General features: G+C 46.1%; 1 protein-coding gene across 2 annotated transcripts in view; it reads left to right on the top strand.

Moving 5' to 3' along the window:
- The window catches only part of LOC147108572 (solute carrier family 12 member 5-like), a 1,151,655-nt gene that overhangs the window by 975,826 nt on the left and 147,946 nt on the right, over positions 1-27,883 (top strand). For both annotated transcript variants that reach the window (XM_086005249.1, XM_086005250.1), the window contains exons 7-8: positions 2,785-3,026; positions 16,930-17,141. In XM_086005249.1, the coding sequence (XP_085861375.1) occupies positions 2,785-3,026; positions 16,930-17,141 (454 nt within the window). The remainder of the gene's footprint in view (positions 1-2,784; positions 3,027-16,929; positions 17,142-27,883) is intronic.

Here is a 27,883-nt window from a genome sequence, read left to right as displayed (position 1 = left end):
AATGAGATAATAACCAGATAATCTGATTTAGAGACGGGGCCTCGGCTTAACATCTCATCCGAAACACACCTCCAACAGTGCAGCACTCCCTCGGTACTGCACTGGAGTGTCAGCCTCGATTACGGGCTTGAAGTCTCTGGAGTGGTTCTTGAACCCACAACCTCATGACTCAGAAGCGCGAGTGCTTACCACTAAGCCACGGCTGACACAAAAGGAAGTGCTAGCAGAGGATGGACGTTGCGGTGTGCAATGCAGTCCATGTCCTTTTTTAAAAGGGGTGGTGTCAAAATGGCCTGCAAGAGACTTGTGCTTTCTCCGCTCCTTTCCTGAAGGTGCTGGCTCACGCTGGGGTACAGCTCCCGAATGACCATTCTTTATGTGTGAGCCTCGACAGTGACAGTCAGCAGGTCATTCGAATGTAGGGGGATATCACATCTGATCTTGTTGATCACGCAGGCCACTGCATCTATTGACTAAACCATTGTGTGACATTAATACTGTATTGCAAAAACACTTTAATAAATTTATGCCTATAGGAGAGCACAAAGGTGGCAATCAGCAACATGGCTGAACCACGGTGTCGCTGCATCTAGCACTGCAAACATATTAGCCCCTATTTTAAATCGGGCAGTTGTGAGGGGGAGCGGGGGCTGCGGCAGCGGATCCAACCATCCTGACCTTGGCTTCGTGAGGCCATGAGATTTTAACTCCCAGGCCTCATCTGCATAGGCCCCATAGGTCACCCAACTAGGGTTGCCAACCGTCCAGGATTGACCTGGAGTCTCCAGGAAAGAAATATTAATCTCTTGGATATTGCCATGAGCAACCCAGGAGAAAAACTACAGGGGGCATTAATAAAATAGTGTCTTTCTTTCATTTTCGTTTAACACTTCTGTTTGTTAGTTCTAATATTAGAGATGGGAAAAAAGGTTGTTTCACTGAGCGGGGCGGGTAAAGGCGGGAGGCCATGTGATGAAACCTCCAGGAATACATCCAATCAGAGCTGGTGACCCCACACACACCCAAAACCAGCAGGAAACGGCAGCTGGCCGGGTGGGAGCGGAATGTCGGGCGGCAGGAGACCACTGCCGGAGACCAAAGGAACAGCCCCCAGCACTCAGGAAAGTGGCTGGGAGGGGGTTCGGAGGGCCTTGCGGTCAGGTGTGGGGTGGGGGGGCGGAACAGAGGAGGCCTAAACTTTCTTTGTGGGGCCTGGATGCACTGCAGCAACTCACCAAGGCTTCTTCGGCAGCACCTCCCAAACCCGCGACCTCTTCCACCTAGAAGGACAAGGGCAGCAGGCGCATGGGAACACCACCACCTCCAAGTTCCCCTCCAAGTCACACACCATCCTGACTTAGAAGTATATCGCCGATCCTTCATCGTCACTGGGTCAAAATACTGGAACTCCCTCCCTTACAGCACTGTGGGAGTATCTTCACCACACGGACTGCAGTGGTTCAAGAAGGCGGCTCACCACCACCTTCTCGAGGGCAATTAGGGATGGGCAATAAATGCTGGCCTTGCCAGTGACACCCACATCCCACGAATAATTTAAAAAAATAATAATTATACAATAATCAGCTCAGCCTTTAACATCTCCTTTCTACTGGAGAGGATCAAGAGTGAAAACCTATAAATCATGCTTCGATTTTAGGCCTGCAAAATCTAAGAAACTGACTACATAAATTACTGAAAGGAGATTTTTCCCCAAACTGGGATTCATTTTATTTTAATAACCTTATCATTCCTGAAAGATAATAAAGCTGTCTGATAAAGATAGCATTTAAAAACTAGCATCTGCTTCACCAATAGCTTAGTGGATCAATGCACTGCATGATGTGATACTGAGTGACAGACACCAGATAGATCCTAGCATTGATCTTGGTTCAGTACTGAGTTGCAATCTGGGTCAGTAGTACGGAGGGATGAAAATCGGGCCCAATGTGCAACTTTGTGCTGTATCTTTTTTTCACACAATGTGTAGTAGAAATCTGGAATTCTGCCCCCCCCCCCCCCCCCCCCCCCGGCAAAAGGCTGTGGATGCTGAAAAATTGGAGCTTTCAAGACTGAGATTGATAGATTTTTGTTAGGTAAGGGTATCAAGGGGTATGGAGTTGAGGTGCAGATCAGCCACGATCTAATTGAATGGCAGAACAGACTCGAGGGGCCAAATGGCCTACTCCTGTTCCTATGGGGGCGATTGTAACCCTACTCGCTCAGCAGAAACCTGGCGGGTGGGCAGTTAAAATCGCCCTGGCTCTTACCTGTCCGAAAGCCGCCACGATCGCAACATCTGCAATTTTAACCTCCTCTCCTGAGCAGGCAGCAAGGACACGCGCCCAGAGCCAACAGGGTCCTTCTTTACATAAGCATGTTGCGGCCCAATGACATCATTGAGACCCGACTGTAATTTTAACTCCGGCCTGAGCGGGGAATCCACCTGGAGTTAAAATTGGGGCCTGCTGAAAATTTTTTTAAAAAACACTTTAACTTGCATAGCATTCTAAATATAAAGTCCGGGTTCTATCGTTCAGCTTTGAATCATGATAATAGTGGTGTATTATCTTTCATTCACCCAGCATGTGTTTAGTTCTAACCTAAATGTTGTGGCTAATGATATATATGGCTAATGTGAGAGGATAGCATTACCTGAGTTGTATAATTTTCTTTGCAACAGAACTGATAATTATGTTGGGAAGACTCTAAATGGGTAAATCGATTAGAAGGGAGGGTGACTACATATGTCTACAAAAATTCTGTAACTCCCTGTACTTTTTACAGACCTACATGTTGCCCAGTATGGCAATTTTCAAAGCAGAGGAAGCCAGTGAGGAGACAGCAGCCATGTTGAATAACATGCGCGTGTATGGAACATGTGTCCTCACCTGCATGGCTACTGTAGTCTTTGTGGGAGTCAAATACGTCAACAAGTTTGCTCTGGTGTTCCTGGCCTGTGTCATCCTATCCATTCTTTCCATTTATGCTGGAGTTATCAAATCTGCAATTGATCCACCAAACTTTCCGTAAGTACAATACTGTAGCGTGGCAATGCAATATTTAATAGTATTGAACCAGCAATCATGGTGCCTGCTTATGAGTTAAAACTGGTTGGACTTCATTCAATTCACTCACCCATATCTTCTGCACAGTTAACAGCCAGGTAACCTTGCCCAAGAACAGGTAAAAGAAAAAATGGTGACTGTTATAAATCTGAAATAAAAATGGAAAATATTGGAAAGTTACAGCAAAATGAAAGGTTCCACACAACATACTGACCTTACAATCTCCTTTAGATACTGATTGACCTGCTATGCTTTTTCAAAGTTTCCAGCTTTTCTTTGTAGACCAGGTAGGGATCATTAACCTTACCAGTTACTGGGTTACTACTTTATTTTGTCACCTTTCCCAAGACACCTGCTAAGAGTCCTGTAACAAGGAAAGAACAGAACCATTCAGATTCTGGCCAGCAAAATTGAGAAAAATCTAAGTCAGAGACACTCAATGCAAAGCACGGCCTCCGAACACACCACATGAGCCTGGATTTTCCGACTGGCATTTTTTAACGCCCTTGTTAAACTAAATGGGTAAAAACTCAGCAGAAAACCAAAGCTAAGGGGTTCAGTTCATTATCAGATGTTCCATGAAATTGCCTCTCGTGTATTTTTCTGGTAGGCATCAGTAGCTTCATCAAAGGAAACAGCATCTTAAAAATCATCCGTGGTCACAGAAATAGAAACTTTAAAATATAAGAATTGTTAGGAGATAGGCCAACACAACCTACCACCTATTTACTATATCCCTCAAACCCTTCTCTCTAGAAATGCACCTAATTTTTTCAGGGACACATTTATGCTGTCAAGTTCAGTGTTCTTTCCTGGTAAATTACTCCACAACCCCTTCACACTTCGATTGACAAAATTCTTCTGACTTTACCTCTTATTTGTACCTTCCTCAATTGTAACCTCTCACCCCTGGTATTTCAACCCTTTGCCGTAGTGAGTAATTTGCCTTAGTCAGCTTTATCAATGCCTTCACAACCTTGCCATTCTCAAATTTGTACAAATAATATGTTCTGATCAATTTCTGCGCAACTCCCAGCACTTGCCCTTATAGAGAATGACAGTTGAATTATTTGCATTGTAATAGATAATGTTGAAATTTGGAGAGATTTATGAAACCAGAAAACCTTTCATTATTCACAGTAGGAAAAAAGAACTGGCATTGAGAAGCACCTGTTGAGACCTAAGGACGTCCCAAAGCGCTTTACAGCCAATGAAGTACTTTTGAAGTAGAATCAATGTTGTATTCTAGGGATACCAGCTTATTCCATGAATAACCAAGTGTCATCTTGTTCCAATCAATCTTGATTGCTACATGTTTATGGAGGACTGGGTTAAGTCACATAGTTTATCAGCGTTGTGTTTTGGGATTTTTTTTTGAATTACAACATGCAAAGAAAAAAGCCCCCAAAATTACAAATAAAGAAAGAAAAAGCAAAGAATTAAGAAAAAGGTCAGTATTACACTGTATGTAGAAAGGTCAAAGGGAAAAACCAGTATTACAACTCCTGTGATAATGGAACAGCAATGTGGTTAACTCTTAACTGCCCTCTGAAATGACCTAGAAAGCCACTCAGTTGTACCAAACCGCTACGAATAACAATACAACAGCAACAACTTGTATTTATATAGCACCTTTAAAGTAGTAAAATGTCCCAAGGTGCTTCACAGGAGTGTTATAAGACAAAAAACATTTGACACCGAGCCACATAATAATAAATTAGGACAGGTGACTAAAAGGTAGGTTTTAAGGAGCGTCTTAAAGGAGGAAAGAGAGGTAGAGAGGCGGAGAGGTTTAGGCAGGGAATTCCAGAGCTTAGGGCCTAGGCAACAGAAGGCACGGCCGCCAATGGTTGAGCGATAATAAGAATAAAACCAGACAGACCACACGGCATCGACCTAGGCACCGGATTCGGATACAACAAAGGCACACCCAGCCCAGTCAACCCTGCAAAGCCCTCCTCACTAACATCTGGAGACTTGTGCCAAAATTGTCCCACAGACTAATCAAGCAGCAGCCTGACACACACAATCATACTTTACAGCCAACGTCCCAGACTCTTCCATCACCATCCCAGGGTATGTCCTGTCTCAGCGGAACCACCAGAGGTGGCGGCACAGTGGTATGTAGTTGGGAAGGAGTGGCCATGGGAGACCTCAACATTGACCCTGGATACCATGAAGTCTCAAGGCATCAGGTTAAACACGGGCAAGGAAACCTCCTGCTGTTTACTAACTACTGCCCTCCCTCAGCTGATGAACCAGTACTCCTCCATGTTGACCACCACATGGAAGAAGCACCGAGGGCAGCAAAGGCACAGAATGTGCTCTGTTGGGGGACTTTAATGTCCGTCACCAAGAGTGGCTCAGTAGTACCACTACTAACCGAGCTGGCCGAGTCCTGAAGGACATAACTGGCAGACTGGGCTTGCAGCAGGTGGTGAGAGAACCAACATGAGGGAGAAATCTACTTGACCTTGTCCTCACCAATCTACCTGTCGCAGATGCATCTGTCCATGACCGTATTGGTAGGAGTGACCACCGCCCAGTCATTGTGGAGATGAAGTCCCGTCTTCACACTGATGACACCCTCCATCGTGTTGTGTGGCACTACCACCGTGCTAAACGGGATAGATTCAGTGCAGATCTAGCAGCTCAAAACTGAGGGACTATGGAACATCAGCAGCAGCAGAATTGTATTCCACCACAATCAGTAACCTCATGGCCTGGCATATCCCTCACTCTACCATTACCATCAAGCCAGGAGACCAACCCTGGTTCAGTGTGGAGTGTAGAAGAGAATGCCAGGAACAGCACCAGGCATACCTAAAAATGAGGTGCAAACCTGGTGAAGCTACAACACAGGACTACATACATGCTATACAGCAGAAGCAGCATGCTATAGACAGAGCTAAGCGATCCCACAATCAAGAGACCAGATCAAAGCTCTGCAGTCCTGCCACATCCAGTCGTGAATGGTGATGGACACTTAATCAACTAAAGGGAAAAGGAGGAGGCTCCATGAACATAACCATCCTCAATGATGGCGGAGCCCAGCAAGTGAGTGCAAAAGACAAGGCTGAAGCATTGCAACCATCTTCAGCCAGAAGTGACGAGTGGATGATCCATATCAGCCTCCTCTTGCGGTCTCCACCATCGCAGTAGCCAGTCTTTAGCCAATTCTATTCACTCCACGTGATATCAACAACATCCCGGCTGTCGTGCTGAAGACTTGTGCTCCAGAACTATCCACTCCTCTAGCCAAGCTGTTCCAGTACGGCTACAACACTGGCATCTACCCGACAAAGTCGAAAATTGCCCAGGTATATCCTGCCCAATGTTCCTGTTAAGCTGCGTGGCCGTGCTTTGGAAGTTCTGCCAGCTTTTATATTGAAGAAAATTTGAATGGGCCACGCAGCCAGTTAAAGGGACCGCGCATGAAAAAAAATTAGAGAACACCTTGATCCTGTCCACAAAAAGCAGGACAAATCCAATCTGGCCAATCACTGCCCCACTACTCTCAACCGATGTTCCTGTAATTTGTTTTTGGGTGTGCTGCATGGTTTTTCCTATTTAAGAGCCGGTGAGCTGGCTGCACAGGAGCTGCAGTGCGCTGCGCGGTTACACAGCTTAGACGGAACATTGCTCTCAACCATCAGCAAAGTGATGGAAGGTGTCGTCGACAGAGCTATCAAGCAGCACTTACCCACCAATAACCTGCTCACCAATGCTCAGTTTGCGTTCCGCCAGAACCACTCGACTCCAGATCACCTTACAGCCTTGGTCCAAACATGACAAAAGAGCTGAATTCCAGAGGTGAGGTGAGAGTGACTGCCCTCAACATCAAGGCAGCATTTGACCAAGTTTGGCATCAAGGAGCCCTAGTAAAATTGAGGTCAATGGGAATCGGGGAAAACTCTCCACTGGCTGGAGTCATACCTAGCACAAAGGAAGATGGTTGTGGTTGTTGGAGGCCAATCATCACAGCACTGGAACATCGCTGCAGGAGTTCCTCAGGGCAGTGTCCTAGGTCCAACCATCTTCAGCTGCTTCATCAATGACCTTCCCTCCATCATAAGGTAAGAAGTGGGGATGTTCACGAATGATTGCACAATGTTCAGTGCCATTCACAACTCGCTAGAAAATGAAGCAGTCCACATCCGCATGCAGCAAGACCTGGATAACATTAAGGCTTGGGCTGATAAGTGGCAAGTAACATTTGTGTCATACAAGTGCCAGGCAATGACCATCTCCAACAAGAGAGATTCTAACCACTTCCCCTTGACATTTAACGTCATTACCATCGCAGAATCCCCCACCATCAACATCCTGAGGGGTCACCATTGACCAGAAACTTAACTGAACCAGCCACATAAATACTGTGGCTAAAAGTGCAGGTCAGAGGCTAGGTATTCTGTGGTGAGTGACTCACCTCCTGACTCCCCAAAGCCCTTCCACCATCTACAAGGCAAAAGTCAGGAGTGTGATGGAATACTCTCCACTTGCCTGCCTGGATAAGTGCTGCTCCAACAATACTTAAGAAGCTTGACACCATCCAAAACAAAGCAGCCTGCTTGATTGGCACCCAATCCACCACATTAAACATTCACTCCCTCCACCGGCGCACCGTGGCTGCAGTGTGTACCATCTACAAGATGCACTGCAGCAATTCGCCGAGGCTTCTTCGACAGCACCTCCCAAACCTGCGACCTCTACCACCTAGAAGGACAAGGGCAGCAGGCGCATGGAACACCCTCACCTTCAAGTTCCCCGCCAAGTCACACACCAACCTGACTTGGAAATATATTGCCGTTCCTTCATCGTCGCTGGATCAAAATCCTGGAACTCCCTCCCTAACAGCATTATGGGAGTACCTTCACCACACGGTATGCAGCGGTTCAAAAAGTGGCTCACCACCACCTTACCAGCGATGCCCATATCCCGTGAATGAATTTTTTTTAAAGCCTATGCCTGCCTACAACAGTTCTTGGATAACATCCAGACTTAGGCTGACAAGTGGCAACTAACAATTATGCATTTAAGTGCCAGGTAATGACCATCTTGAACAAGAGAACGCCCAGCCACCTCCCCTTGACCTTCAATGGCATCACCATCGGCGAGTTCTCCACCATCAACGTTCTACCGGTCACCATTGACCAGAGACAGAACTGGATCAGTCATTTCAACACCGTGGCTACAAGAGCAGGACAGCGGCTGGGTTCTCTGAGACAAGTGGCTCCCTTCCTGATCCCTCAAAGCATAGAAACATAGAAGATAGGAGCAGGAGTGGGCCATTCAGCCCCTCAAGCCTGCTCCGCCATTTAATGAGATCATGGTTGATCATCCAAATTCAATACCCTGTCCCTGCTTTCTCCCCATATCCCTTGATCCCTTTAGCCTTAAGAAATATATCTAACTCCTTCTTGAATATATTTAATGAATAGGCCTCAACTGCCTTCTGTGGTAGAGAATTCCACAGGTTCACCACTCTCTGGGTGAAGAAATTCCTCCTCATCTCTGTTTTAAATGGCTTACCCCTTATCTTTAGACTGTGACCCCTGGTTCTGGACTCCCCCACCATCGGGAACATCCTTCCTGCATCTAGTCTGTCTAGCCCTGTTAGAATTTTATAAGTTTCAATGAGATCCCCTCTCATTCTTCTAAACTCCAGTGAGTATAAGCCTAATCGACCCAATCTCTCCTCATACGTCAGTCCTGCCATCCCAGGTATAAGTCTGGTGAATCTTCGCAGCACTCCCTCCATGGCAAGAACATCCTTCCTCAGATAAGGCGACCAAAACTGCACACAATACACAAGGTGTGGTCTCACTAAGGCCCTGTACAACTGCAGCAAGACATCCTTGCTCCTGTACTCGAATCCTCTCGCTACAAAGGCCGACATACTATTTGCCTTCTTAACCGCCTGCTGCACCTGCATGCTTACCTTCAGCGACTGGTGCACAAGGACACCCAGGCCTCGTTGCACTTCCCCTTCTCCCAATCTATTGCCATTCAGATAATAATCTGTCTTCCTGTTTTTGCCACCAAAGTGGATAACCTCGCATTTATCCACATTGAGCAGATGCATGGCAGATGCAGTATAATCACCCAACCTGTCCAAATCATACTGGAGTTTCTCTGCATCCTCCTCACAGCACACACGCCCACCCAGCTTTGTGTCATCTGCAAACTTGGAGATACTACACCTAGTTCCCTCGTCTAGATCATTTATATATATTGTGAATAGCTGGGGTCCTAGCACTGATCCCTGCGGTACCCCACTAGTCACTGCCTGCCACTCGGAAAAAGACCCGTTTATTCCAACTCTTTGCTTCCTGTCTGCCAACCAGTTCTCTAGCCAAGTCAGTACCTTACCCACAATCCCATGTGCTTTAACTTTACACGCTAATCGCTTATGCGGGACCTTATCAAAGGCCTTCTGAAAGTCCAAATACACCACATCCACTGGTTCTCCCTTATCTATTCCACTAGTTACATCCTCAAAAAATTCCAGTAGATTAGTCAAGCATGATTTACCTTTTGTAAATCCATGTTGACTTTGTCCGATCCTGTCGCTGTTTTCCAAGTGCTCTGCTATTACATCTTTTATAATGGACTCTAGCATTTTCCCCACTACCGATGTCAGGCTTACCAGTCTATAATTCCCCATTTTCTCTCTACCACCTTTTTTGAATAGTGGGGTAACATTAGCCACCTTCCAATCCATGGGAACTGTTCGAGTCTATAGAATTTTGGAAGAAGTCCAGCAATGCATCTACTATTTCTAGGGCCACTTCTTTAAGTACCCTAGGATGTAGATTATCAGGCCCTGGGGATTTATTGGCCTTCAATCCCGTCAATTTCCCTAACCCCATTTCCCTACAAATACAGAATCACAGAAACCTCACAGTGCAGATAGAGGCCATTTCGGCCCATCGAGCCTGCACCGACACATATCCCACCCAATCCCCGTAACCCCTACACCAACACATATCCCACCCTATCCCCGTAACCCCACGTATTTAATCCCCCTAATACTAAGGGTCAATTTTATCGTAGCCAATCAACCTAACCCGCACATCTTTGGACTGTGGGAGGAAACCGGAGCACCCGGAGGAAACCCACGCAAACACGGGGAGAATGTGCAAACTCCACACAGACAGTCACCCGAGGCCGGATTCGAACCCGGGTCCCTGGCGCTGTGAGGCAACAGTGCTAACCACTATGCCACCAATACTGTCCACTATTGACAAGGCTCAAGTCAGGAAAGCACACAAGGTCTTATTCAGTCCTGACTGATGTATGTCGTCAGGATCAGGACAGCAAGTCTTGGATTTAAGACTCGGAATAGTCTTATGCATGATACCCATGGCTCCAAAGGATCAAGTGGCAAAGTATTTGGGACAAACAACTGGATACTCACTTGAAGGAGGATAAAAATCGAAGGAAAATAGACAACTAATAATATCAGTAGGGGAAGTGACAGGTGCAGGTGGGTGGTGCTGGAACAGGGACCTCCTTGCACCCCTTCCCAATACAGTGAAATGGGGTCGAGGGGCGGGGCAGGGGGTGAATAAGAGCTCACAATAGCATCAGTCCAGTCAGAAAGAGGTTCCAGAAATCAAGAGAGAACATTAGGACTTGTTCACGCATCACCTCTCCTCATGCACAATGGTGACTGTTAGTGAATAAGTTTAGCCTGAGAGATGAATTGGACACACAGTTCTTTCTGGTTTAGCCACTTTGCTTAATGGCTGTGTCCATGCCAGGTGAGTTGGCATCATTCACTACCTGTCTCTACAGAACAGAGGGAAACCGCATGCCACAACCAGCAGGTCAATCAAATGTCCCATTCCTGAGCCCAATAGCATCTTCACAAGAAAACTCCAAGCCTCAATCCATTGGGTTGCATGAGGATTAATTTATACAAAGTTTCAGCCCTTGTACCACAGTGGCAATTCATTGAGAAGTAGAAAATACATTTCTATTAGGTAGAAAATTGTAACAATAAAAGAATTATATATCCTCCAGGCATCCCAAAGTACTTCACAGCCAATGAATTACTTTTTGAAGTATAGTCACTGTTATTGTGTAGGCAAGCTTAAAGTAATGATGGTTCTGTATATTTTCTTTGTGATGGGACAGCACAGCTGCCAAAGGGCTCTCGAACAGCTGAGTGCAAACATGTACAGGATGGTTATAAGAATACCAGATACTTCATTAACAAATGAGCTTTTCCATTTGTATGACTAAATCATTTTTATTGAAACAATGACATTGAAATCAGAAGATTGAATGTTGCATTGTTAATCAGTGAGAGTAAGAAATGGGAACTGGGAGAGAGAAAGGTGACTTAAAAATTAGTGCTTAATTTGCATTATAACCTGGGGCTTGGAGTTTATGTGATTCGAATGTCACAAAGGTTTTTTTTTTCTTGGTCAGAAATTACTTATCCAGTTTATAACCACATATCAACTTAAATCCTTACATGGTTCCCCAGAAATGGATTCATCTGTTTGATGGTAAATTTTGTTGTAGGATTGATTACAAAGCAATCATTCAACAGGAATTCAGCTGATGTCATAATCAACAGAAGTGAATTGCAAGCAATTTATAACCATTGTTTGGCCAGAAGAGTGGATAAGAACATAAGAAATACGAGCAGGAGTAGGTCATACGGCCCCTCGAGCCTGCTCCGCCATTCAGTAACATCATGGCTCACCATCGACCTCAACTCCGCTTTCCCGCCCGATCTCCATATCCCTTGATTCCCCTAGAGCCCAAAAATCTATCTATTTCAGCCTTGAATATACTCAAAACTAGCATCCACAACCCTTTGGGGCAAAGAATTCCAAAAATTCACAACCCTCTGAGTGAAGAAATTCCTCCTCATCTCGGTCTTAAATGGCCTACCCCTTGTAACCTCACAATTCCCTACATTATACTCCATCTGCCACCTTACTGCCCACTCACTTAGTCTATCTATATCCCTTTGCAGACTCTTCGTGTTCTCCTCACAGCTTACTGTCCCACCTAGCTTTGTATCATCAGCAAACTTGGGTACATTACACTCGGTCCCTTCATCTAGGTCATTAGTATAGATTGTAAATAACTGAGGCCTCAGCACTGATCCTGTGGCACCCCACATGTTACAGCCTGCTAACCTGAAAAAGACACATTTATCTGTACTGTCTGTTTTCTATCCGTTAACCAATCCTCTATCCATGCTATTATATTACCCCCAACCCCATGAGACCTTATATTGTGTAATAACCTTTTATGTGGCACCTTATTGAATGCCTTTTGGAAATCCAAATATACTACATCCACTGGTTCCCTTTATCTACCTTGTTAGTTACATCCTCAAAAACCTCTATTAAATTTGTCAAACACGATTTCCCTTTCATAAAACCATGTTGACTCTGCCTAATCATGTTATGATTTTCTAAGTGCCCTGATACCACTTCCTTAACAATGGATTCCAGCATTTTCCCAACAACTGATGTCAGGCTAACTGGCCTGTAGTTCCCCGTTTTCTCTCTCCCTCCTTTCTTTTGCTACCTACCAATCCGCTGGGACCATTCAAGAATCTAGGAAATTTTGGAAGATCAAAACCAATGCATCCACTATCTCTGCAGCCACCTCTTTTATAACCCTAGGATGTAAGCCGTCAGGTCCAAGGAATTTGTCGGCTTTTAGTCCCATTAGTTGCTCTAGTACTTTTTCTCTACTTATATTAATTACGTTAAGTTCCTCACCCTCATTAGATCTTTGGTTCCCCACCATTTTTGGTATGCTTTTTGTGTCTTCTACTGTGAAGACAGCTACAAAATATTTGTTTAACATTTCTGCCATTTCCTTATTCCCCATAATAATTTCTCCTGTCTCAGCCTCTAAGGGACAAACATTTACTTTTGCTACTCTCTTCCTTTTATATACTTGTAGAAGCTCTTACAATCTGTTTTTATATTTCTTGCTAGTTTTCTCATTCTATTTTTTCCCTTTTTATCAATTTTTTGGTCATCCTTTGCTGGGTTATGAAACTTTCCCAGTCCTCAGGCTTAATACTATTCTTCACAACAAGCTTTTTCTTTTAATCTAATGCTATCCTTAACTTCTTTAGTTAGCCATGGATGGATCACTTTTCCCATGGAGTTTTTGTTTCCCAATGGAATGTACTTTTGTTGAGAATTATGAAATATTTCTTTAAATGCTCACCACTGCTTATCTACCGCTATACCTTTTAATCTATTTTTCCAATCTACCTTAGCCAGCTCGCTCCTGATACCTATGCAATTGGCTTTATTTAAGTTTAAGACTCTAGTTTCAGACTTAGGCAAGTCACTCTCAAACTTAATGTGAAATTCTATCATATTATGATCACTCTGTCCCAGAGAATCCTTTACTATGAGATTGCTAATTAACTCTGTCTCATTACACAATACAAGATCTAAAATATTCTGTTCCCTATTGGTTCCATGACATATTGTTCCAAGAAACTGTCCCTAATGCATTACATGAACTCGTCCTCCAGACTACCTTTGCCAATTTGATTTGTTCTATATGAAGATTAAAGTCCCCCACGATTATTGCATTACTTTTGTTACAAGCTCCTACTATTTCTTGATTAATATTCCGTCCAACCATATAGCTACTGTTAGGGGGCCTCTTTACTACTCCCACCAGTGTTTTCTGCCCCTTGTTATTCCTTATCTCCACCCATACTGATTCTACTTCCTGATCTTCCGAGCCGAGATCCTTTGGGGGAAAAATTGGGTTGCTTTGCACCTCCCATTAGCACCCTAAGAGGGCTCTTAATGGGGTGCAAAGCAACTAGCGCCCGGGCGTGGCGCCCCCCACGCCTCCCGTGAAATTCAGCTGGAGGTTAGCGGCGGCGCTAACTGGTAGTGCCCCTCGGCGCTGCGTTGCCAGCGATGATGTCATCGCCGTGCGCAGCGCCCCGCTCGCGCCCCGGCCACGATCTTCAGGAGCGCCCCATGACTTACCGCCGGACGCTATGTCCGAAAGGGCCAGGGGGGCCTACCTGCGACCGGGGAGGCGCTATTTAAAGGCGAGGTGCGGAGCAGACATTTTTGTTGCTGGCCGCCTGCCAGCACCTGCCTGCGCTCCCGTCCCCGGCCTCACCTCTGTGGAGTGCCGGCTGCACTCCAAGAGCCCGGCACTTCTCTTGAGTGCCGGGCTCTTTTGCCGGCACTCCCGATCCCCAGAGGCCCAGCTGGGCCCCGGGTCGCGCTGCACAAGGCCCCTCCCCTTTAAGAAGGGGAGGAAGGCCTGCAATACCTCGGCATGACGTGCCATAGCGCCACAATATTGACTCTCAGTGCCCCAAGAGAGATGCCAGGCGCTTCCAGTAGCACCCCGCTTCCCTCTTGAGGTGCAACCACGCAATTTCCGGCACGGGGGCACTAATTTTTGTAGCGGCCTGGCAAAGTTTGCGCCCCAAATGGGGCGCTACTCAATTTTTAGCCCTTTCTCTCTACTGTCCTTATGTCATCCTTTATCAGGGCTACCCCCACCTTCTTTTCCATTCTGCCTGTCTTTTCAAAACGTCAAGTACCCTGGAACATTTAGTTCCCAACCTTGGTCACCTTGCAACCACTTCTCTGTAATGGCTATTAGATCAAACCCATTTATCTCTATTTTTTGCCACTACTTTATCTATCTTGTTACGAATGTTTCGTGCATTCAGATAAAGAGCCACTAATTTAAATTTATTACCATTATTCTCTGCTTTGACCTTAATCTTTGCTGTTAAACTCTCTGTCCCTTCCTGGCACACTGTGCTTATTTTTACCCAAATCGTTACATTGCTCTATTGTCTTGACCTTTCTCTTTTGATTTCTAAATTTCCCCTCACCTGACCCCTTCCCCCCCCCCCTTTTTTTAGTTTAAAACCCTATCTACAGCCCTAGTTATTCGATTCACCAGGACGCTCATCCTAGCCTGGTTTAAGTGGAGCCCGTCCCGACAAAACAGCTCCCTCTTTCCCCAGTACTGGTGGGAGCTGTTCCATCAAGATGGGCTCCACTTAAACCGCGCTAGGGACCAGTGTCCTGGCGAATCGAATAACTAGGGCTGTAGAAACCACTAGCCTTAAACTCGTTCCACCCACCCACCCACCCACCCCAGTATCTGCTATTAGATATTTTACTGCTTCCTCTTTTCTGTAGGAGTTTCATTCTATTTTGAGTCTCTTTTTATACAGCATTAACTCCCACAGTGAGCGTCACTCATCAGTGTGCTCCTTTCTGTAAGGCACAGTAACATTGGGGAGACCAAAACTAGGGGTCATAAATATAAGGTAGTCACATGATAAATCCAATAAAGAATTCCAGAGAAACATCTTTACCTAGAGAGTGGTTAAAATGTGCCACTTGCTACTACGTGGAGTAGTTGTGGCGAATAACATATATACATTTAAGGGGAAGCTAGATAAATACATGAGGGTGAAAGGAATAGAAGGATATGCTGATAGGGTGAGATGAAGTAGGGTGGGAGACAGCTCGTGTGGAGCACAAACACCGGAATAGACCAGTTGGGCCGAATGGCCTGATTCTGTGCTGTAAATTCTACGTAATTCTATGTAACATTCACAGAAGAGGAATAAGGGGAGTGATGCCATTACTCCTGGTTCATTTTATAATGAAGTTATGGGGTGCTATTTTAATGTGGGCACTAAGGCAGCCTTAGGCAGCTTACTGACAGTAATGCCTTCACTTACTGCCCAAGTAATACTTTGCAAATATAAATTATAGTATTTACTGCTGGCTCATTAAAACATTAGCTGGAATTATGAATTAGATAGACAAGGGAGAATGGGGAATGTAATCTATGCAAATGAATTGAGCATTATATACTGCTGACATTAAAACTAAATTGCAATGCTTTTACTGAGCCTCAACTGTTCATTTTGATAAAGTTAAATTTAAAGGTGCTTTCTTTGGAATCAAATCAGTGCTTCCAAGCAATGGTAGATGAAGACAGGCCCAGATCACAGACAGGCCCAGATTGTGGACAGTTTCAGATCACAGACAGGCCCAGATCGCGGACAGTTTCAGGTCAGGGACTGTCCTAGATCGCGGAGAGGCCCAGATCAGGGACAGGCTCAAATTACGGACAGGTTTAGATCACGGACAGGCTCAGATCACCAACTGGCCCCAGATCACGGAACCTCATAAAGTCTACAAAGTTGCAAAAAATCCACAAGCTCAGTAGGATGACCAAAAAATGAATTCCTTAAAGTGGGTAGGAAAAGTAAAATTGGAATAAAATACAATAAAATAGGGGTGTACGGTAATGAGGAGACCACTCATTGGAGACCATGTGTTGCATGGCAGCAAATTGGTATTACAATTGCTGGCAGTCAGGATATCTGCCCGTCCACGTGTCCAGTACCTATGTAAAAGTTTTACATCTAGCACACATCCAGTACGCTCAAAAATGTTAAAAATATAAAATAAAAAGAGGCAACCATTTTATCTTCTGACCCAGAGCTGAAGTGCTTGCCTCTCGGCAAACCTCCCTCACTGACAACAAACTACCATGAATTTGACACCAGCATATACTTACTCAAAGAAGTAAAACTGTGTGGCCTTAAAGGAACAGGCCAGCTAAAACACAGCTCCACCTTAGCTGCAGAATAATACATTGTTCATTACATGATGTAACATTACATCATCGCCACTTACCATGAGCAATGCCATGGGAGATCTACTGGCACATTATAATAGATTTATGGGGAGGGTTACTACTGTAAGAGGTTTTTGTCAGTGTGTGACTGAGGTTCCCTCAGAGGCACATCACGTGTCATGGCCCACAGTTAACAGGATGTTATCTCTGTTTTCAGTGTTTGTATCCTTGGGAACAGGACGTTGTCACGGCACAATTTTGACGTGTGCGCCAAGGTGATCACCGTGGCCAATGAGACCGTGACCACCAAGCTTTGGCAGCTCTTCTGCACGTCTGGTTTTCTCAATGCCACGTGTGACGAGTACTTCGAGAAAAACAACATCACTGAACTTCAAGGAATCCCTGGAGTCGCCAGTGGACTCATCACTGGTAAGTGGCGATAAAATGATCAGCAAAAAGGTATGTTACCCAAAGTGGCAACTTGTGCGCAGGTAAACAGCACTTGTACCAATTAGGTTTCAACTTCCTTTTTCTTTGCTTTATCCTGTTTGCTCCCCTTCTCGCCTGAAGATGCTGGCCTGTGCTGGCTGTGCAGTTCCACAGGTGTCGGTCTCGCCCTCTCATACCTCATCCAGGTAGTCTTTCTTAGGTGAGCTCTCAGAGTCATCACAGCCAAGCCCAAACCTGTTATCACTCAACATTCACAGGGGTCACTGGTTAGCAATTACCAACAAAAACTCTGCTGATTTTCCCTTCCTCCCTCCCTAACCAAAAGGCACTGAGATCAGTTGTAACAACCTCACTGCTGCCTTAGCTGAGAACAGCTAACTTAGCACAACCTAGGATCAGATCTGAGGCCCTCTGGCCTAAGTGGCTTACTGGGCCATTGCGGGAGCTAGGAATTTTTTTTTCTAGTTGTCCCATTCCATGATTCTGTTTGTGAGAGTCATGTAAAAAGAGCATGAGAGCACACAGTTTGTTAGAGAGGAAGAGGGCTAATTTTAACCTCACCCACTCAGCAGGAAACTGACGGGAGCGGGCCGGGTGGCCATTTTACACTCTCCCCAATTTTGCTCTCGATGGAAGTCAATGGGAAGTACAATGAAACGGAGCGTAAAACGGGTAGCTGACCCGATCCCGTCAGTTTCCCCGTTGGGCGGATTAGGTTAATATTACCCCTGAGGTCTTTATGTCCTCTATTGATTCTCTGGCAATCAATGTTAAGAGAGTGAGGGACAGTTATGGGACTAGATGTTCAAACTGCCACCCTGACATTAAACGGGCGTTGTGGATTGGCCACGGTTTGAAATCGATGAAAATGAAAATCAGGCTTTTTTTATAACAAGGCATCCAATCCGCAACGCCAGGGCAGTGAGTTGAAAATCTAACCCATGGTTTCACTGTTAGTGAGAGAGCCAGACACATGAAGGATTGTTACATCAAGTGGTGTGGGGCTATGGGGTCCTGAGCTCATTTCCCCCAGATCTCTACCTCCCAAAAACATGGCCAGACTCTCCGATTGTTGACTTTCGTTCCTAAGGAGTGTCGGGCACAATATAGTTGGAGAAAAGTAATTTATTACAGCAAAGCAACAGTTAATAAAAGGCACAGTGCAGTAACCTTTTGCAATAAAAACTGAAAATGCTGGAAACACTCAGCAGCAGGTCAGGCAGCATCTGTAGAAAGAGAAACAGAGTTAACGTTTCAGGTCAACGACCTTTCGTCAGAAACGTGCAGGCATATGAGCAAACACAAGATTGGAAACAGAAAGTAATGAAGGTAAACAAGATAAAAGAGACAAACGGATATCCCAACAGAGAGAAGAGTAGAACGTCTTCAAGATGGGCATTCCTGGAAGAGAAGTGGGAGTGAATTAAACACTGGAACAAAAGCGAAATACTGCGGATGCTGGAAATCTGAAAAAAATAAATCTGACAAATAACTGTCCTGCAGCAGAACAGGGCTCACTTCATATAATTAACATCTTACATGGCAAGTACAATTTAAAACAATGCAGTGTATAATTACTGACATAACAGATCTGCCATGTGTGCTGTTAGAAAGGGAGACAGAGAGGAAGAGAAAAAATATACCAGATAGTGAAGGAAACAGGACCAAGATGTCAAAGAGAGAGATGGAGAGAGAATATGTGGCTTGGATCATTTCTACTAATACACTACAGGACTGTCAATCAAAAACCACCACAAGTGCCTACCAAGCACCAGTTACTTGAAAAAGACTTGAAAGACTTGCATTTCCATAGCACCTTTCATGACCTCAGGACGTCCCAAAGCACTTTACAGCCAATAAAGTACTTTTGAAGTGTAGTCATTGTTGTAATATGGGAAATGCAGCAGTCAATTTGCGCACAGCAAGCTCCCACAAACAGCAATGTTGATAATGACCAGATAATCTGTTCTTGTTATGTTGATTGAGGGATAAATATTGGCCAGGACACCGGGGACAACTCCCCTGCTCTTCTTCGAAATAGTGGGATCTTTTACGTCCACCTGAGAGAGAGCAGATGGGGCCTCGGTGTAACATCTCATCCAAAAGACAGGAGCCTCTTCACTATTTGCAAGAATCCACTGGGTCTCTCCTATAACTAAAACAGTTTTGGTGTTAACTGGTGGAATATCTCAAAATATCTTGACTATGTTGATTATAATGACCCATTACATCACGTATTGTAAAGGCAATAGAACAGTTTTCTACTTCCCAAATGTTCCTTCAATACCTGGGTTATATCTGCAAGCACCCAATCATACCACAGTGGGGTATATTTTCCTCCTGGTATAAAGCATTATATGAAAAAAGAAGTGAATTAATTGGCAAAAGTTTTTGTAAATTGACTGTGAAATGAAGTAGTGTTACCTGTATTGGCTTTATCTCCTATGGGTAAAGTGCTGAGATGTAAGTAACAAAAGCAGAAAGAAAAGCTAAATGCTTGTAAAGAGCTTGTTAACTGCTTGTCAGTGTCTGGAATCTGCTTGTTGAAATTTTTATTATTCATTCGTGGGATGTGGGCAACACTGGCAAAGCCAGCATTTATTGCCCATTCCTAATTGCCCTTGAGAAGGTGGTGGTAAACCACCTTCTTGAACCGCTGCAGCCCGTGTGGTGAAGGTACTCCCACAATGCTGTTAGGTAGGGAGTTCCAGGATTTCGACCCAGCGACAAGTTATTTGGGGATAAAGAGTTGGAGCCTTTTCTTGTGAGAGGAGCAATTCAGAAAGGGCCATGCTGGTTTTTAAACAGAGGTGAGGCAGTTGAAGCCGCAGCTAAATCACTCTAGAATCAGTATTGCTTCTTCCTGTGGGCTGCAGGGATGTAATTTCTAACCATTCTCACACACCTGGTCCTAACTGTCAGTCATAGCCTCTGCTTTTAAACCAAACCTACACTATCAAACGTAACCCCCCTTGTCATTGTCAAATCCAATCAAGCTGAAGCCAAATATGGAACTGTGGTAAACCACTGTTATCGTTTTCATTGTTGTTCACTGTTGTTCACTACTGTTATCGTTATTACACATTGTTACCTCTTGCTACTCACTGTGTACCAATGCATGCCTCAGCTGGCTCCGCCTACATGACCTGGTATAAAGGTGGCTGCTCGGCAACCCACTTCCTTCTTGGAACCAGTCGTCCACGAGAGGCATGCTCTGTTCTTTAGTTAATAAAAACCTTTTCATTACTATCCTAATTCATCGTTTTTTATGGATTAATTGATAAGCGTATCAATTTTATTAACTAAAGTTAAAATGTCGGCACCTGAGCAGCAGCAACAGCAGGCGTTGCTGCGAGCCCTCAGACCAGCATGCCTGGACCTCGACCCCCAAGCGGCGGGTTCATCTACCAATTTCGAACACTGGCTGAGCTGCTTTGAATCCTTCCTAGAAGTCTCTGCCGTGATATCGGAGGAGAACAAATTTAAAGTTCTGACCGCCCAGGTGAGCCCTCAAGTATATACATTCATCCGGGACGCTACTACGTACACGGCGGCTCTCGGCCTGCTAAAAGGGCAATACACGCGCCCAGTGAATACGATTTACACCAGACACCTCCTGGGATCCCGCAGGCAGCAACCGGGGGAATCGGTAGAGGCATTTTTACGGGCGTTACAGACACTCTGCAGGGACTGCGACTGTAAGGCGGTATCGGCTGCGGCGCACGCGGAGGGACTTATCTGTGATGCCTTCGTTAAGGGCCTCCAGTCCGACTACTCCCGCAGAGACTGCTCGAAAGCAGGGAGCTCGACCTGAAGACGGCCGTAGCCCTCGCGCTCTCATTAGATGCGGCCCACCGAAACCTCGAAGCATACTCACGTAACGGTGCCGCGCCATGGTCATCGCGACCTTGGGACATGGGACCGCCGCCCCCGGTACCAACTACTGCAGCGATGTCCCGAAATCAACTGGGACCGCCGCCCCCGGTACCAACTACTGCAGCGATGTCCCGTAACCAGGCCCAAAAATGCTATTTCTGTGGCCAGTTAAAACACCCTAGAGCGCGCTGCCCGGCGAAGACCGCTACCTGCTCTGGCTGCGGGAAGAAAGGCCATTACGCCAACGCCTGCAGAGGGAAACCCGCGAACGCCAGCAGCGCCGCGTGTGAACCGTGGGGGCAGACGGCCGCGCCACTACTTGCCTGTTTGACAGCGGGAGCACGGAGAGTTTTATTCACCCCGACACGGTGCGTAGCCACTCCCTCACGGTCCTGCCAACGCGCCATCGGATTTCTATGGCGTCCAAGTCCCATTCAACGGACGTCGGCGGCTACTGTGTGGTGACCCTTTCGGTTAGGGGCACAGAATATAAAAATTTTAAACTTCTTGTCCTGCCCCGTCTTTGCGCTGCCGTTCTGCTAGGGTTGGATTTTCAGTGCCACCTTAAAAGTGTCACATTGGCATATGGTGGACCCCTCCCCCCACTCACAGTCTGCAACCAACAGCTTTTAAATCGCCCGCCGCGCACCATTTGCAGTCTTTCCACACTCAAAGTCTCCCCCCCTCCCTTGTTCGCTAACCTCACCTGCAACTGTAAACCCATCGCTACCAAGAGCAGGCGGTACAGCGCCGGGGACAGAGCTTTTATTAGCTCTGAGGTGGAGCGGCTCCTGAAGGAGGGCATTATCGAAGGGAGCACCAGCCCCTGGCGAGCCCAGGTTGTAGTCGTTAAGACTGGCAATAAACACCGCCTGGTCATTGACTACAGCCAAACCATAAACCGGTACACTCAGCTGGACGCGTACCCCCTTCCCCGCATATCTGATATGGTCAATCAGATTGCGCAATACAGGGTATTCTCCACCATTGACCTTAAGTCAGCATACCACCAACTCCCTATCTGCCCTGAGGACCGCCAGTATACTGCCTTCGAGGCAAATGGCCGCCTCTACCACTTCCTTAGGGTTCCGTTCGGCGTCACCAACGGGGTTTCGGTCTTCCAAAGGGAGATGGACCGGATGGTTGACCAGAACGCGCTGCAGGCCACCTTTCCCTATCTGGATAACGTCACCATCTGCGGCCACGACCAGCAGGACCATGACGTTAATCTAGAGAAATTCCTCCGTACGGCCCAGCGGCTGAATCTAACATACAATGGACCGGATGGTTGACCAGAACGCGCTGCAGGCCACCTTTCCCTATCTGGATAACGTCACCATCTGCGGCCACGACCAGCAGGACCATGACGTTAATCTAGAGAAATTCCTCCGTACGGCCCAGCGGCTGAATCTAACATACAATAAGGAGAAATGTATGTTTCGCACCACATGCCTTGCCATTCTCGGCTGCGTAGTGGAGAACGGAGTCATCGGCCCCGACCCCGACAGAATGCGCCCCCTTATGGAGCTCCCCCTCCCCCACTGCCAAAAAGCACTGAAGAGATGCCTGGGGTTTTTCTCTTACTATGCTCAGTGGGTGCCCAACTATGCGGACAAAGCCAGACCCCTCATCAAGTCCACCTCCTTCCCCCTGACATCAGAAGCGTGTGCAGCCTTCACTCTTATTAAGAGTGATATTGCGAAGGCCACAATGCACGCAGTGGATGAGTCCATCCCTTTCCAAGTGGAGAGCGATGCACCCGACTTCGCCCTAGCTGCAACCCTTAACCAGGCGGGGAGACCCGTGGCCTTTTTCTCAAGGACCCTCCAGGGCCCCGAGATTCGACACTCCTCTGTCGAAAAGGAGGCCCAGGCTATTGTGGAAGCGGTGCGACACTGGAGGCATTACCTGGCCGGAAAATGATTTACCCTTCTCACTGACCAGCGTTCAGTTGCTTTTATGTTCAATAATAAGCAGAGGGGCAAAATCAAGAACGACAAGATCTTGAGGTGGAGAATTGAACTCTCCACCTACAATTACGATATCTTGTACCGGCCCGGGAAACTCAATGAGCCCCCAGATGCTCTATCACGAGGTACATGCGCCAACGCGCAAGTTGATAGACTGCGGACCCTCCACAATGACCTCTGCCACTCCGGGGTCACTAGATTCTGCCACTTCATTAAGGCCCGCAACCTGCCCTACTCCATCGAGGAGGTCAGGACTATGACCAGGAACTGCCAAATCTGTGCCGAATGCAAACCGCATTTTTATAGGCCAGACAGAGCACGCCTGATCAAGGCCACTCGCCCCTTCGAGCGCTTGAGCATCGACTTTAAGGGGCCTCTCCCTTCCTCTGACCGCAACGTGTACTTCCTCAACATAGTTGATGAGTACTCCCGTTTCCCTTTTGCCATCCCTTGCCCAGACATGACCAGTACCACGGTCATCAAATGTCTGAATGACCTCTTCGCCTTGTTCGGGTTCCCTAGCTATATACATAGCGACCGGGGCTCATCTTTCATGAGCGACGAACTTCGTCAGTACCTGCTCGCGAGAGGTATTGCTACGAGCAGGACCACCAGCTACAACCCCCGGGGGAACGGCCAGGTGGAAAGAGAGAACGCGACGGTTTGGAAGGCCGTCCTCTTAGCCTTAAAATCTAAGGGCCTTCCGACCTCTCGCTGGCAGGAGGTCCTCCCTGCGGCGCTCCACTCCATCCGGTCACTGCTTTGTACTGCCACCCCACACTGTTGTTCACTACTGTTATCGTTATTACACATTGTTACCTCTTGCTACTCACTGTGTACCAATGCATGCCTCAGCTGGCTCCACCCATGGCTCCGCCTACATGACCTGGTATAAAGGTGGCTGCTCGGCAACCCACTTCCTTCTTGGAACCAGTCGTCCACGAGAGGCATGCTCTGTTCTTTAGTTAATAAAAACCTTTTCATTACTATCCTAATTCATCGCTTTTTATGGATTAATTGATAAGCGTATCAGGAACTATTAAATTACTCTGTTTTTCTGATGCAAAAATCATGCAATCTGGGTAAGTTGGGGGGGGGGAGAATTTGGGGTGGAACCTCTATACTAATTTCCCACTTTTTTCTGCTCCCAAGCAGAGTGGTTATTGGGTGCCTCCTGTGCCCATCCCATCCACTGGGAGCAAAACTGAAAGTGGTGGGCTGACACCTGGCATCTGAAGTTCCACTACTTCTGCCTCTGTTACCCCCGGCAAGCAGTGCGCGCTAGGCCTGATTCCTGGTGGAAGTGTGACACAGCAGCTTTATTAGTGTTGTTTTGCTTTTGGAAGTGGCAAATTAAAATTCAAAGCACTTAAGCCCTTCGTATGTGATTTTTGTCCAGCTCGGTCGGGTCTGGTACACTGCAGCAAAGTGCTGCAGCAACATTCCTTCCCCACCACTGAGATGGGTGCCCAAGTCATGCCAAGATGGCACGGCGCCCACCGAATATATGTAAATTTGCTGACCGTGGGATTTTGGACAGGGTCTGTGCCAGTTGGCAGACAGGAGTTGTAAAGTCTGTGGGTTGTGCAGTTAATAAATACACAGACTTCAGAAGTAACAAACAAACAGGTCTTTACTATTCGAAGGTCCGGGCGAATCTGCCCCAGCAATCCTGCCACAACACTTATATACTGGTGTGGTCACTATCGGTATTACAGTATACAGAAGCCAAACAAATAGTGCCACACCTAAAGTAGTTCTCTTAAAGGTGAACGGTTATTACATTCAATAGTTCCCTTAAAGGTAGACGGGTACATACACTACAATCCTCCCTTTTTAGCTTATTACTTACAGAGTCTCCGTTAAACATACATATCTTCAACTTCCTATAAACAAATTACAGATATAATCTCGGTGGAGTCAATGTCATATAAAACAATTTACAGATATAATCTCGGTGGGAACAGTTCACAGGTTCAGTCTCTGCGGAAACAGTTCATAGATTCAGTCTCTGATCTTGACTCGTTCCGAACAACATTTCTTTGGTGTAGCCGGTTCACCTGGCTAGCGTGACTCCTCCATAGCCTTTTCCTTGACGTAACAGCTTGAACTTTCGTCCTGTTTGTTGAACCAGCAGTGCGGACTTTTACAACCAACTGGCTGTCTTGACATTTTCCAGTTTTTCAACTAATTTAGCTCCTTTCGTAGTGTTCCGCCTGAGATGGTAGAAGTGCTAATATTTTAGACAGTTATTATCTTCTGCTTCTTTTTCTTTTCTGCCTTTTTGAAACTCTCGGAGCTCCTTTCTCGGCTGCCAGCTGTAGCGCCACCAACTCTCTATGTTCCTTAGACCTTAAGTGCTTCCTCCGGATTTCAGCACTTTGGGAGTTTTCATCACAAGCTGGGCAGACCACATCCTCGTAATATTCAGTGTCACTCAACAGGTCATGGTAATATTCGGGTTTGTCCTGAGTTAGGCCAGCGAGAGAGCCTTCTTCTTCCTCCTCACCCGTCTGGACGTTAGCTGACGGTGGTTCCTTCCCTAGACATCTTTCTTGAAAAGACTTCTTCATGCATTCATATTCATCCCGCTCTTCCTGGGTTGTCTGCCATTCCTTCACTACTGACCTCATTTGTGAGTTCAATACCTTCCCTTCCACCGGGGATTGCGGTATCAGGCTATTTAATCCTTCTACTGAAGCAGCTGTTTCAACATTCTTCTGTTCACATTGACGTGATTCAACGAACTCTTCATAGAGTAAACTGTAACACAAAATCTGTGTTGCCACCTCAGTTATTTCTGTAACTTTTGGGAGCTCCGAATTCCTTCCCTTTGCAGATTGAAGCTCGTGTTCCCATTGTGGAGTCTTGTCTCTCAGCATGTGAAGGAGTTGGCTGACCGTTAACTCTTCCGCGGGGACTCTGTGGATCAGAGTCTTCACCATTTCATCCACCTTTCCCTCCAATGCTTTCACCTTCCTTTCCTCTTGTACTTTGGTTTCGAGCGCTCGAAGAAGTTGCGCCTTGATGCTCCCAAGCTCATGTTCAGAGCCCATTCTTACAGTCTCTGTGTTTCTTACAGTTTCCTTCCCTTCCACTGAAAGGATTCCCAGTTGACTCTGCTCTTCGAGTCGTTGAACCTCGGTCATTGCCGCCTCTATTTGTCTTGGGTTTCCTCCAATATTTTTATGAGTTCTTGGACATCTTGTCTTTCATGTTCTGCCATGTCTTTCACCGCTAAATTCTCATCTATGGATGGAACTTCTACCGATGAGTCTGTCTTGGCCTTGAGCTCATCAAGAATTTCCTGCAGCCTTTGGACTTCTTGCTCATGTTCAACCTTTAGTTGTTCATATGCTTCTACTGAAACTAGCTTTTCGGAGGTTGCCGAGTTAATCCCCTCCAGAATTGTAGCCTGGGCCTGTTCATACTGTTCTTTCCACTTCTCACACTCTGCTTGTAAGGAGCCGTAGAGAAGAACTGGAATAAAATCCCGGCTTCCTGAAGATTCCTCTTCATTTGCTTCTTTCGCAATTTCCTGTTGGAGTTCAGCCAAGGCTGCTATGCTATCTGCCTCTTGAAGTCTCACTGCCATCAAATCTTCTTTATTCTTGCAGTCTATCTCAGTCATTTTCCCTTTATTTTCATTTAACTGAGTGATAAGCTCCTCTTGCAACATGGCCACATTATTCACATCAGGTAAAGAAGCGCTTCTCTTTTCCATGTCCAAGATTTTTTTCTGCATCTCTTTAAGTGCACACTGCGATTCAGCTTCTCTTAACCTTGCCTGCACTAGCTCCGTCTCCAATTGCAGAACAAAATCCTCAGTGTAGCGTGGTTTGCCTTTATGCTGTATCTCTAGATCATGCAAATATTCTAACTCCTGAACATCATAAGGGAGGTGTGATCGGTAATTGGTCACGATGGCTCTATGGTCGCTCTCTGCTTGAGCCAGCAGGTTCTGTTGTCTTTCCAGACTCTCCCATTCGGTGTCATAGAACTTTTTCATTGATTTTCATCTCTTGTACGAGACGGTAACTTAATTGTTCGAATTGTTGTCGTACTTTGAAATAACGTTGAGTTCGAGCTCGGTGTTCCTCCGTAATGCATATGTCTGTGACTTGAACAGACTCAGAATTCTCTGTCTTTATGCACGCCATTGTTTTTCCAACCTTAGTCAGTGAGTTCATGTTAACCTTGTTTTTCATACGTGGGCTGGACTTATCGTCTTCCGGCTCAGAGTCTGAGCTGCTTGTCTGCACCGAGTCCTCACTCGTCATTGCTTGTAGGTAGTGCCATTCCATGTCTATTTTCTTGATCCACTCCCGTCCTAGAAGTGGTGGTCCTCCCTCATGTAGTACATACAAGTTCATTCTTGGGTGTTCTTTACCCCTATCTCTCACCTTGACTCTTATTTTTCCCATGGGGTATACTTTATGCCCCGTGTATGTCTGCAATACGAACTTGGTATCTCTTAAGGGTATGTGTGAGAATAGCCGGTGGTAATCCCCTCGATTTATGACTGATACAGCTGATCCAGTGTCCAACTCCATTTTCACTTGGACTCCAGCTATTTTTAGCATGACCCAGATAGTTTGTAGGTCAGCTTCCTTACTCACATGGTGGATACTCAGACTACCCAGCTCCTGGCCGTTTGGATCTGAGTCTGGATTCTGTTCGTCTGAACTCTTCTCAGCCTCCTTGTATACCTTGTTGTACTTTTCTTGTGATGGCTTCCTTTGGTTGTTGGTCTTCTTCCCTGACCGGCATACCTTAGCGATGTGACCCAGTTTGCCACATTTCCTACATTCTTGGTTCTTAAACCAGCATTGATTCTGGTCGTGTGTTGTCTTCCCACAACGATAGCATTTTGTT

This window comes from Somniosus microcephalus, chromosome 13, assembly GCF_052327205.1.
Source record: "Somniosus microcephalus isolate GS21.2 chromosome 13, FLI_Smic_1.0, whole genome shotgun sequence".
NCBI lineage: Eukaryota > Metazoa > Chordata > Chondrichthyes > Squaliformes > Somniosidae > Somniosus > Somniosus microcephalus.
Note: the sequence above shows the minus strand (reverse complement) of the source record. Positions and strands in the feature narration are given on the sequence as shown.